This window comes from Nestor notabilis, unplaced genomic scaffold (assembly GCF_000696875.1).
Source record: "Nestor notabilis isolate BGI_N333 unplaced genomic scaffold, ASM69687v1 scaffold15562, whole genome shotgun sequence".
Lineage (NCBI taxonomy): Eukaryota > Metazoa > Chordata > Aves > Psittaciformes > Psittacidae > Nestor > Nestor notabilis.
Window position 1 is genome coordinate 8,317 of NW_009918846.1, and position 13,999 is coordinate 22,315.

Below are 13,999 nucleotides of genomic sequence, written 5' to 3' on the forward strand. Positions count from 1 at the left end.
ATGCAGCGGGTGCTGAGCAATTGTATTGGGCATCACTGCTGGCTATTGGTGTTTTCTTTCCCCTTTTAGTTTTATATTCTCTTCCCTTGTTATTTCTCTTATCATTATTATTAGTAGTAGTAGTATTTTTATATTATACTTCAGTTACAGGACTGTTCGTATCTCAACCCATGGGGTTACATTCTTTCAGTTCTCCTCCCCATTCCACCTAGAGGGTGGGCGGGAAAGGAGGGGTGAGCAAATGGCTGTGTGGTTCTGAGTTACCAGATGGGCTTAAACCACAACAGCCATGTGGTGAAATCTGGGTTTTGTAAGAATATGAAAAGTGATGCAGAACTGGAACATGAAGGCAGTATATGTAAGGTGGAGGGAGAAGTGAAATTTATCTAACCTGAATTTAGATTCAGGACACTTAGAGAGTGAGACAGAGAACTTCCCACTTTCAGTGTGATTTTCTAAAAGACTTTGGACATTAATCCTACCAATAATACTGGAGTGAAAGGCTTGGGAGTTGTATCCTCTTTAGAGAGAGGTATAGCTGTAGTACTTCTGCCTAGGGGCTGCTGCAGCTGAAGTCAAAGCAGAAGACAAATCTGTGAACACAATTAAGGAAGCTCTTTAGGAAAAAAAATTCCTTGTAGTGGAACAACAACTGAAAATTGTTCTATCTGCAAATGCAGATATTTTAGACGTTTTTTGTTTCTGACAACAGAGATATTGGGATTTTTTGGTAGGTTCAAGTCACTGTAGCTATTAGAGATGTAGTCACTGCCAAACTGGATTGAAATTCCACGGTCCCTGTCTCCAAGGTGAAACTGCCAGGAAGATCTAGTGAGAACCAGGGGACCAGCAGGCCAGGCTGTGGTCATCAGGTTTCTGTGGTGTAGCAGGGACCTGAGTACCACAGGGGCCTCTGCCGCTGGAATAGCACTTGCCTTCCCCTGTGTTGCTGCATTTGTCACTCAGGAGAGGCCTGGTGAAGAACTCCCTACTTTGATTTATGTCCTAACTGGTCACATGCCCGTGGTTGCTCTTGTATGCAGTGTATTCTGAAAGATGCAGTTCCTTTAGATCTCCCTTGACATAGCTGACAGTAGTAACTACCATATTCAACAGAATATGGAATTTTAAATACTTAATTGACCATAAGCTAACTAGCTGTATTCACTTAGTCTTTGCAGTTCAGCCTGTTGTTTTGTGACCTACAAGGTCTTCTCTCTCACATCAATGCTGCTGCTGTCATTTGGCTTTGGGCACATTATTTCAATAATGCTGTAACATGAGGTTCAGTCATTCTACCATTCAGTAATTTTTGTCTGCCTGAGAAATTCACAAGAAAACAGCCCAATTATTAGACATTGGACCCTTCTAATCCTAATAATTCATGTCCTATTATAGCACCAGTGCTGCTTGAGACAATTATTCCCCTCACAGACAAGCATAACATAATTTTCATGAAGAATCAGCTCAGAAGACTTCAGATAATAATGCTGTGTACATTTGCAAAAGTTCCAATGTCTCTGATATCAGCAAGTCTCCTGTTCAAGTTCTCTTACCAAGTGCACTGGAACCTATTAATTCTAAGCAAATGACTGCCTATCCAGGCATTTAGGTGTCTGAATTATGGTTTGGATTACCTGTGTAATGATGAAATGTAGTCTCCTGTCTCACATACACCTCCTTAAGGAGCCCGGCTTTCGCTTGGGGACTACGTGCTGGATAAAATTCACTCCTAAAATAAGGAACAATTTGGTGCCTGTGCCTAAATTAGGGACTAGCAGTGGTTGCCAGCCTCAGTACCTCAATATTTGAAAGAAGCATTTTTACAAAATCAAGTATTGAAGCAGTTAGTTTTCTTTTCCTTCTCTACATACGGCTTTTAATACTTTTGTCTAAGATCCAGTCTGTTACGTTACTGTGGCTGCTGTGGCAAGAAGAGGATATATTTTTTTTTGGTAGTTAATTCCAGTATCTTGCAATTTTATTTGTTGCACTGATTCTGTGGTCATTGGATACTTCTGGAATAAATTTTATAACAAGATCTGTTAAATGCATAAACAGTTTATAAGCACATTGTGAATTGCATCCTTATACTGGTATTCCTGATATGAACGTAAAATGCCTTTGTATTGCTCTGTTGTCTGCATTTTTTTTTCCTTTAAATCACATTAACAAGGGATTTAAAAAATCGTAAATTGTAATTCAATTCTGGTATTTACTGTGGATCAGATAATACTGTAAAGGTATTCCTTCTGGTTGAAAAGCTGATATTGAAGCAAAATCAAATAGAGGATGTGTACTAAATAAAATTCAATAATTATGCTATGGAAACATGTTAATTTTATGTGGAGAAATGATTAGGATAATTGGTTTATCTGCAGACTTGATTACTATATGGAATTAAGAAAACATGAGCCAAAACAAAATGTTTATTTAACTCTTATGAAATCATTCAATATTCAGATAATTTCTTAGCGTACTGAATCATCATGAGAAAGTTAGAGGTCTGTAATTTTGCAGACATAGGCTAAGCTGAATATTTAAAAGAACATATTCCTTATTTGGTTTAAATCAGGTAACCAACATTGTCATTTATTGGCCTCTGAATTTTTGCCAGACATCTTACAAGTTCCAAAGTGATGTGTATTGATTTTTTTTAAAAGCATAGTGGAGAAGTACTTCAAGACATAATTATTTCAAAATGGAAACAATTTTAAGAGGTCAGCAAGGTAACAATTAGAAATGTTCTTAACTATATGCTAGAAACAATGACTGTTTTGAAATTTGCTAACAGCAAAGCACTTACTTAATCTTTAAAGAGTTGAGAGACACTTTCATCTGAGGCTTTTGCGACTATTTCAGTTTTACCAGCTTTTCTAGTGATAGCAGCTGAAATGTGCAGAATATCTTGTATTAGACTGGTAACATGAAATTGACATAGCTTATTTTCCTGTTTTCAAGATGTTATTATAAAATAAGTTAATGTTAATTTTACATACAGCATTCTTTTTATACCTACTGGTAAACACAAGTGAAAGAAAATTTGATTTTCCAACATGCAATTTAAATCTGCTTCTTTTAGGACTTTTAGAACCTGAAATTATTGTTATCAAAATAAAAAGGAAATGCTTATTTTATATAAATTCACACACCAGGTGTTTAAATCAGCAGAGGCTGGTTGATTTACAGCTTCTGTGACTGTGACTTTACATTTTAATGGGAAGTGGCATTGCTTTTCTAACGATAACCAACTGTCCCTATCAGAAACAAGTTACAGTAGAGTTCATGCCAGCGAGAGTGAAAATTGATAGCAATTGTGTAAGATGAAATGAAGTTGAGTAAACTGTTCCTTGAGTTTGACATTTTTACTTGTGAGGACTTTCAATATGTTAGCAATGGTAACCTAAATTCCAGCTTCCTTTACCTAACTGTTGGATGTATCTGGTTTAATTCATTAGAAGCATTATTATGATTTAAATGAATTCAAAAGATACTTTTCATTGCTACGCCTAATCTGTTTTTAAATAGGATTTTATTCCTTATGGTTGTGTGAGGGGTAAGGACTGGACCACCAAATGGTGTGTAACTTTTCTCCTTGTATTTTAAATGTTCCACCCGCTCCGGCACTGACTGCAAGCCTGAGCACAAAACTTAGATTCAAACAGGATCACAGGTCCAGACATGGCAGAGTTCAAGAGGTTATTTCCCCCAGAGTTGTGGTTGGGCAATAGACAGCAAGGCCAGAAGCAATAGTGTCACCCTGAACCAGTTTTGGATTGCTCTTCACTGCAGCCAAGGATGGCAGATTTAGCTCACTGCTCCATCTTGGTTTGTTACTAATGAGAAACAGGCAACACCACAGAGAGAAACTGCAAAAGCCACAGAGAGAGAACCTTGAAGAAATCAGAGGGATTTTTATGGATTATACTGATGTTCAATTAAGTGGTAATATTTTGTTTCTGTGGAATAGCTGTGTTTGCAGTAAATGAAATATAAATAAACTTTGAGCAAATGCTTGTCAGACATTTGAAATATTAATTCTAATGCCTTATATTTTAAGGGTGAATAGATCTATGCACAACTTCAGATTGTCACTTATATTGGAGAAAATCAATACAAGTTTTAAATCAGAGAGAAACAGAAAATGAGTTTATTTCGTTATTTTCTTTTTTGTTTTTGTGTGTGTGCACAGATATTGAGAAGGACCTAGCACTGTGGGAAGAAGCAAGGCTCTCAAGAAGCCCTAGTATCCAACATCATAGTTTAGTTACATCTGACCATCAAGGCAATCTTCAAGCTACGCAGGGCCAAAATCCAAGGCCTCAGGTGACAACTCAGATGGGGAAGAGCATTCAGCTCCAAGGAAACAAATCACCGCCTCTGCCCACTAACAGCAGAACACAGGTCTCCAGTGTTGCAAACAGCAGGCCTCCAACGCCTGGTACACAAACCAACAGGCCATCAACTCCAGGGAGCAGACCTGTGACCCCAAATAGCTTGCTGTCACGGCCTCTTACCCCTGGCAACCAAGCAAATAGGGAAGGCTTCATTAGTATGCAAAGAAGCAGATCTTTGACATCTAAGAGCCAAATGGGGAGGACCCTCAGCGCTGCTTCAGGGCTTTCAGTGCAAATGAGTGGAGACATTGTTGGAACTGTCACTACTCAAAGAAGCAGTTTATCAGAAGTAAGATTTTCAATTTAATGTTTTTGCTATGTTTAAGAGCTGCTATAATGTGAAGACTAGATTGTGTTTTATGTTGACGTAACATCAGTATACCTAATGTAACTTACTACTCTGAAAATAACTTGAAACATAAAGAGAAAATTAGCAAGGAAATGCTGCTCAGCTTTGAGAGGTACGGATTAGAGAATATTAGGGTTATTACAGGAATCATACTGAAACACTTATGCCCCTCAAATCTTCCATGAATTCTGTAGGGTTTTGCCTGTACAATGTATGGGAGTTTTATTAGCCGTGTGGTTTCTAAGAGTTGTGTACCTCTGGAATATTAAACACAACTTTATCTTATCTTTATGATTCCAGGGCATTTTTTTTCCTGCAGCACTGGCAATACATAATATTTCCTTGGTCTGCTTTTTTCTGTCACTTTTTGGACACATTGGAATAATAAGTTAGGCATCACTGAGTGAACAAATTTTCTGAAACACAAAACTGAAGTGCAATAAGAAAATGTCCAATATCATTGAATCACTGTCTAGTACTATGTGCATGTTAACTAGGCTGATTCAGAGCATAAAAACTTCCTGTCCCATATTAATCACTTTTATAGGATTAGTCTTTAAAACAAGGCAGAAAGTTAAAGTACCTTGTCAATTTTGAGTGGGATACTCCTCTGCTAACTTTAGCTGCCTTAAAGATAACTTCGGTACGTAGGCAGTGGAAATAAAAGCACCTGTGAAAGAATAGCCCTGCTGTCTATCTCAGATACATGCCTTACAAAGGTGAGTTTCTTCTCAGGAAATGCCAGTCCTTCTATACTGACTTGAGAAGGACATATATGTGCAGATTGCTAGTTTTTTCATGGTGGATTAAGTTGGATCCCACCATTTATTACCATTCTCTTTGTAATCAATTTGTCAAAGCCTGGAGAGTTTTTTCCGAGAGTGAAAAAAATATCATACTTTTAGATAACTGTTTCTGAGAAATATAATTTGTTCTAAAATTCTGTTGGATGTGACACAACACAATGTATTATCAGTCTAATGACTTCTTAAAAAATTAAAAAGATGTTGTTTCTAGTAATATTGCTTAGAGATGGTTATAGAAAAATTAGAGACTCGATACTTGGTATAATCTTGCAGTTAAGTATATGGCCACCATTATTTAGTATGAAAGGAAGGAAATGAGGCACAGATGACTAAAACTGAAGAATATGTGGAGGAAATCTTACTTAAGTTTGGTGGTGGAAAATAAATCCTCATTTTGGTGTTTGAGTGGCAGTGCTCTAATCCCATCACTCAAGCTACATCTTCACCTAGAATTGGATATTCAACTTAAGGATATGAAAACTGAAGGTGACTATAGTTCTGTTGAAAGTATCTTCACTGACAGTTGATGACAGTTGGTACATTTTCAAACCAGAAGTTTTCCATGGAAAAAAAAATACGTAATTGAAACAAATTTCATTTTTGACAAACTGAACCCCTCTGTCTCCTGTTTGGAGGGGTGGGTGTGTTCATGGATCAGAATTTTTCTCATGTACCAGAAAATGAGAATTTAAATTCATTTTAAACTAAAAATGTTTGGAAGAAATTAACTGTTCGTTGTTTCCTACTAAGTACTTCACTCCTATTTTTCTTTCTTTCTTTTTAAGAAGTCGTGCTCTTAACTGATCCGTAGTCATGGGATGCCGACTAAAATTATTGTATAGACTCCTGAAAGTGCCATCTAATGAGCACTTCATCTACACCAAGGGACATCCAGTCTGTCCATCACTTCTGATCTTTCCTGTAACAAGGCAGGCAATAAAAAATGCTTTCTTCCACAGCCTTTCTGAAGTTACAGTAATAATAGCAATGAATCCCATTTAATTTGCTGTGACTTGTTACTTCTGTTTGCCAAATCCCAAGCTTTGCTAATAGCTCTTACAGTGTGTCCTGTTATACTTTTATATATGTATATTTATGTCTCAAGAACTTTAAGAAATAAGCAATATTATTACCTTGTTTTACAGTTAGAATAGCATGTCTAGTTTCATCCAACAAGCCCACTGTAAAGCTGGTGTTAAATCTCATCATTTCTATGCAGGGTCTTATCCTCTGTGACAATTTCTTTTCTTACTCTTTGCTCACTGGGTACAATAGTATGTTGGCTGCTAATGACCCAGCTCAAACCCTATTTATCCTTTCCTGACAAGCACACGTGACCTTTGACTTAATGGAAACTCATCTTGGGACTAGCTCTGCTTCCAAGGGCAAAACTGCTAATATGACACATTCATACAAAAGATCTTCCTCTGCCATACTGTAAAGGCGCTTGGATGTCAGAAAGTAGCTGATGGAGGTCTGGCCAATCTGCTTCTCCCAGGGCTCATCTTTGGAGTATTATACTAGAAGCTTTGGAAACTGTTTTAAGCTATCCTTGCCCACTGAAGTTTCTGGTCACTTAGAGAAGTGGGTTTATACAGAACATACCCAAGACAAATCTCTGTCCAATGACAATTTTTGCTGTCTTAGAGGTGTCCCCTATTTGTGGCCATGTGATTGTATTTTCTTGTGTCACGGTTTCTCTCTGACCATGGAGACAAATTTTAAAAAGTCAAAGGTGGCCTGGGATAAGAGAAGTTCTTACTTTGTACTTTGACAGATCACAAACATGTAAAACTCAAGGCTGATACTGTAAATGATTTTGCAGCTTTCACTGTAGGTTTTGTATCCTCTTCCCGTTTAAAACCAGTAAAATAAAAAAGGGAAATTGTCTTTATTCTTCTTAGCCTTATTGTGTGAACTGTGAATTTCCACTAGATGTGAATGCACCGTGGTTATCTTACCAATCCTACAGAAGATTCTATGATGAGATTTTGCAAATAATTTTTCTGCCTTACTCTTAGGTAGTGGTAATGGAATTAACCAGTACAGACTTGAAACATATTTGATAAGAATAAGTCAGTTGAAAAGGATGTCATTGCTGACTACAAGGAGCATGTTTTACCATAAGGAGCTTGAATTAAAGAATTCAGAATCTGCATGGGTTTACACAGTGTGATGTCACTTTTTTATTTACCAGGAATTTTAAATTATCTCTCAATGCCTTATGTATGTTTCCTAGTTTGTAGTGTGCTTCAAACCAACATAGTAAGTCTAAAATGCAAAAATATTACTGATAAATATAATTCAGAGTTTTAGTAATGTTCATGCTGTAACTCAGGATGATTTAATCTTGTTTTAGTACAAATCTTAAATAATTTGGCAAGTACTTAACATATCAGCTGTTAAGAATGTTTAGGGGTTTTTTAATGCTCAAGACTTATAATGATGGTGATTTTGTGGATGAGTTCCTGCCTCTTGGCACACATAATATTACAAAGTTCTAACAGATGTGTTTTATTATCTGCTCTGTTCAAGAGTGAATGGAATTATAGCTAAGAAATGCTACCTAGAGAAATAGTTTTATTATCTCTATAAAACTAATAAATCAGGGTTCCAAATCATTTGGCAGAAATACTTCTATGGATTACCTTATCCTTTGGTGTTTTGTATAAATTGACAAGGGAATGTTGAATCCTGCTTATCTCTTTAGGATGGATTCCATTAAAGTGACACAATTGCGTGATAGTTATCAATAGCTGTTGAGATGAAAATATTTCTGACTCCCTTCTTTGCCATATAATTTTCCGAACACATGGAATTTTCCAATCACTTTATTTATCCAGATAGTTTAAAGTGGTATTCAGTAATCTTTATTGGTCTGTCATAGTTAACAGCAGGAAATTTCAGGTTATTTTAATATAGCATTGATTAGCACAAGTTTTTTTTCCTACTTACTGGAGTATAGAGCATAACTTGATGTGATGAGGACTCTCTTTTGGGTCAGATCCTTCCATTCTGTTCTGCTGCCTGATCAGTTCTTTGCTCTGGGATTTTGAAAGATTAAAAAGCATGTTGATCAGTGCGGAGAGCCACTCTCTCCTACTGCAAGAATCCTGTTCCATGAAGCAAAACACTTCACCCAGTTCAGTGCTGTGGTCAGCAACCTTCTTGAACATGTGAAATGGCAGTTCATGCATTAAGGCCTGGAGCTCCTCCCTGAGCTTAGTGTTGGGCCATGGCAGCAGTCTCTGTGGATTTTTTTGTCACAGATTACTAATGGAATCAATAATTTATTCCCAGAGAATTACATCTTGATCGAACAGCCTTTGGTCTCCAAGAACTGATTAAAAGAAGCCTCGTTTCTGTTTATAAACCAGGTAGATAGCCTGACAATGAAAATAATGCTGTAGCATTGTGCAATACAGTTTAACTTAGAACATGCGGATTCTGGTTTTTAGCTGGTGTAAAAGAAGACAGGGCTATTACCCTTCTTTGTTTTCAGATACTTACAAGAATATGGCCAGTAATTTTACGATATCTGACCAATGCTTAAGTTCTCTTTTAGAGACTAGACTTGCATGTTTGAAATGCTTTGGAAAATAAAATGGATTCCAGTCTTATCTCTCACCTTGAATATTGCAAAGGAACCTGTCAAAGTATTTTATAAGTCTGTGTATGTATATGCTCACATACATATATGTGAGTACGGAAAAATATTTTTATATACGTGCATATATACATTATATAAAAATAAATAGATTATTTTTTTTAATATAAAAATCAGGCAATTGTAAAACATTTTAGAAAGAATATATTCGGCTGCATATGGATTCTTAACTGTGTAAAACATTTATATTTTGATGCTTTGAGTTTTATGGTATCTTGGAGACAAAAGTTTCCATAGCATTTTTCCTTCCCTGGCTTTCTCCTTCTCCAATAAAACCATAGGTTCTAAATCAAGTTTCAGGTCCTTGTTCCTCCTAGATTGGAGACAGTGAAAGTTCTGACAAATCAAAACCTTATTTAAGCAAATTGTGCATGACATGTCTAGACATAATTCAAGACCTGCAGGGACAGATGAAATACCTGCATTAAGATTTTGCTCTGGTGCTGCATTTCTTAAGATGAATATGTATATATCTATGGCTATAGCAGATAAATAGCTAAAGAAACCTTTGGGGTTTTTTTGGAATAGATAAATAAATAAGCATTAAATTAAAAAAAAATCTAGGGAGCCTGCATATCCTCTACATTCTGCTATTATTTCACAGCAAGATATTTTTTATTAAAGGCTTCCTCCTCTCTGTTTAATTGAGGCTAGAGTGTTTGCTACAGTCTGCATTTATATAGAACCATTCTCTGTAATTTTATCTAAAATAGATCTGTTTGTGGCAGGATGAATTCTTACAACAGCTTCAGCTTGCTCATCAACCTTGGATATTGCCGAGTGACACAGAAAGTGAAGGAGTGGAAGGTGACCAAGACAAATGTAAGTATATTTGTTAGGACCAGATAATATGTCAAAAACCCTCGAAATTTTGACTTCTCTTTTTCGTGTCTTCAAATCCTGTGAAGATGTCATGCTGCTCACAGGAGCTTTTCTTCTAAGTACCAATTACTCATTTGTTTGAGGACTGAAATTTAGAGGATTGATTTACATAAGCTTTCCTACAGTCACTGAACAATGACAAAATGATCACAGACCAGTTCACTTAGCTAAGTGAAACAATTTGTTCTGATGTGTTAAAGTAGCTGTTCCAAAGAAGTAGCATGAAATTGAAATAGATACTCTGTTTAGTAAATCTGTATTGACCCACAAAAAAAATCTCCAAACAAAACAACACCATAAAAACCCCAGTAGCTCTGAAGAAAACCTCAGTGGCTTCCTCCTCAGGCTTCTGACTGCATTACCTCTATTTTGCCTGCATTCCTTTGAATTCTTCTGTATGGGAAAAAAAATTTCTTAATCACACAAGTAATCCTTAATATCCTACATTCTTTGAAGCAGTTGTCTAATCATGAAAGCAAAGGTCAGAAGGATCATAACCTAAATGACAGACAAGCAACAACAAGCAACATGCTCTAAGTTACAATACATTCAAACTGTAGCAAGTTCTGTCTGCCTACCAGGTACTTGTAAACAACCTTTCTAAAAATGCTACATGTTTTGCTTTTTTTCTTTTAAAATTCACAGCAGTTTTGGGATCTGCAAGGGTGAATATGCAAACCATATCCTAACACATTTTAGGTAATGTACATGAAAAGAACGTATGATTCAACCAGCATGTTTAGTAAACTTAATACTTTCTTCTAAAACTGCTTTAAACATGCAGAGTTAAGAAAAAGCTGATTTCTTCACAGAATGGTACAGTTGTGTAAGGGATTAATGATTCATAATAAAGAGAATATGTTTTTAAATTGTGCCACATAAAAAAGGGAGAATTTTCTATTCATATACCAGTTTCACAAGTCCATACATAGCCCAGGGTTTGAATATGAAATTTCAATTTGCACAGTGAGATCCTGAAAAGCATGTGCCAGTTTTTTTGTAACACTAGTACAGTGTTAAAATGAAGTTCTGTGTCCAGCTGATTTTGATCCAAAGCCAGTAAAGTTCAGTTTGACTTGCGCCTGAACCTTTCAGTTATCTTTGGGCTGAATCTCACCTTAAGTGGCCCAAGGGAGAGCCCAGTACTTGCCTTTTCTCTGCATGTGAATTTTCTTCTCTATTTTCTGTAATGAATTTACAATCCCACTAATGTTGGTAAGGCTGGCACATAATTAGCACATAGACCAGTGCTAATTATGTGATCAGGGAGACTGATGCTTCAGAACACATCAGATGCACAGCATGTTTTTTTTTATAGCTGCTGCGCCTGAATTGCACAGGTGTGGGGAATTCTGAGCATCCAAGATCCTATGCTGTAGGATTCCAAGAATCCTGGTAGATCATTGTCACTGCCCAGTGTGACAGAGTGGTAAATTATAGATAAAAGTTTCAGTTCTACCACCAGATTTGTAGAGATGACCGTTGCCTAAATAATAACAATTTTTTTCCTGAATCTGATGGCAGCAAGAACAAAGGAGGAAAAAAGGTAGCTGTAAGCTATAGTTACTGACCAAAAGTTAAAGCATGTTGTTAAGAGCATTATCCAACTGCGTCATTAAACACTGATGGTTTTGGGGCATTGACCATCTCCCTAGGAAGTCTGTTCAGTATTTGACTGCCCTCTTGGTAAAGAAGTGCTTCCTAATGTCCAGCCTAAACCTCTCCTGGATTAGCTTTGAACTATTCTTATGCATGCTGTCACTGCATCCCAAGGAGAAGAGCTCATCTCTCCACTTGCCCTCCTTAGGAAGCTGTAGAGAGCACTGAGGTTGCAATTAGCCTCATCTCCAAACTAGGCAAACCCAAAGTCCTTAGCCACTTCTCAAAGGACATTCTCATCATCCCTTTCACCAGCTTTGTTCCCCTCCTCTGTTGCCCTGCATATTCAAGGACCCTTCTCACTCTTAAACTGTGGGGTCCAGAACTACACACAGTATTCAAGATGAGGCTGCACCAATGCTGAATACGGCAGGATGATCACTTCTTTTGCCCAGCTGGTGATGCTGTGTTCAATGCACCACAGGATGTGGTTTGGCCTTTTGGCTGCTAGGACATACTGGAGACTCACATCGGGCCTGCTGCTGACCAGCACCCCCACATCCCTTTCTGCAGGGCTGATTTCCAGCCACTCCTCTCCCATTTTATGCTTGTTCCTGGCATTACTCCATCCTAGGTGCAGGGTCCAGCATTTGGACTTGTTAAATTTCATCCCATTAACCAAATGTCTTATGAAAATTCAGAAAAACTGCATCCCCCACCTACCCTTCATCTACTAGGCATGTGACCTTACCGTAGAAGGACATCAAATCAGTTAAACAGGACTTTCCTTTTGTGAACCTACGTTGACTGTGCAGTTAACTGTAGTGTAGTTAACTGCTCCACCCTTTACAGTAGTTCATTGTTTCTTCTGCTATAACTAAAGGAGTAGAACAAAAGCAGAAATTACAGAACTGCGACTGATGACAGAGAGAAGCTGCCAATTCCTAGTTTCAAAGTGGAGAGACAGTAAGGGGCCTGGCATACTTGCTGATGCCAGTGCTTGTAGGCAGAGCAGCTGGCAAGTTTACACGTCGTTTTTCACCCTAAAGTTAATAAATCTGTGCGGATGTTGTGTGTGTGATTTAGTGTTGAGAGGGCCCAGGAGTTCATAATTTATGAGTTTGAACAGAAGAGCTGCAAAATTAATCTTCACAATAGCAACACCTGTTCTTCAACTCAGCTTTTAATAAATTGTATGTGGATAATATTTACCACATTCTTTGACTATTTTGAGATAATAGCAGCCAGGTGTAAAGCTAGTTTTCAGTGGTGGGAAAACTAACAATTGAAAAAGAGAAGCTATGTGAGTCACCTTGAGTTCTTTTAAATGAATACCTGCTGGTTAGTGTTCTCTAAGAAAAAAAAATTGGGATAACAGTTTCAAATGTAGTCAGATGTAAAAGTTGAAAGAGGCTATTTTCAAAGCCAGTGGTAGCTGAAAAGAATGGTGTCACTCTGGCATTCCAGCGTCTTCCAATAAACATCATTTGCAAAACACATAAGACATCACACATCTTTTCATATAGAGGTGAGATCTAAATTCTCAGTTCTTGTAAATCAGACCTTACTTTCTAAATACTTTAGGTTCTCTGACAGGTTTTTTAGAATTTATCCTTATCAGCAAGATCCAAAGATAGCTACAAGTCAATAATTTTTAAAGCTTCATGCAAATTATGTCAAAATTTGAAATCAAATAGGCACTTGTATAGCAGAGTATAAAGGATTACAGCTTAAAAGATTTGTTATGTTGCAGCAGAAAGGAAAAACTTTTAAGAAGCATTGTTGATTTTTTCAGCATACCCTTTACTTCCTCTTTATGTGCTTAATTAAGTTTGTGACCATATGTCAGACAGAGAAAGATGGGTGTATAATTTTCGCTTGAGAACAGGTCCTACAAAGACTGCTGGTTTGAAATTTCTAATGCATCACTAGCTTCCAAAAACCTTGAAAAGACAGACAGTCTTCTGGTGTAATTTAACCTACTATCTGTAGTCCCAACATGCCAAAAAGCCTGCGTCTGCTTTCTTGGGTGCCTAACTCAAGAAGTAACCCTCACAACGGATTCCCCAGGTCTCACAGTCTTCTACACAGAGGATCCCTACCTGCAGTCAGTCAATGTGTCAGATGTACGATAGGTGAATAACACAGACTCTCAGTGAACTTGCTACTTGGTTAATACATATTAAATATATATATATATATGCATATATACATTCCTTTGCCCTAATGCACTTAAGGCATGTCAGTTTCTGTAGTCATTGGCACACTGAGTGGTGTGGCTAAAAATTATTTTTTTCTT

The 13,999-nt window shown here is 37.2% G+C and overlaps 1 protein-coding gene across 1 annotated transcript in view; it reads left to right on the forward strand.

Annotated features, from left to right (window-relative positions):
- Positions 1-10,041, forward strand: part of LOC104402144 (chromosome unknown open reading frame, human C8orf34) — a gene marked incomplete at both ends in the record, with an annotated part of 11,311 nt that extends 1,270 nt beyond the window's left edge. Inside the window, 2 exons of the mRNA XM_010009938.1 lie at positions 4,193-4,686; positions 9,948-10,041. Of these exons, the coding sequence (XP_010008240.1) occupies positions 4,193-4,686; positions 9,948-10,041 (588 nt within the window). The remainder of the gene's footprint in view (positions 1-4,192; positions 4,687-9,947) is intronic.
- Positions 10,042-13,999: the final 3,958 nt, after the last annotated feature.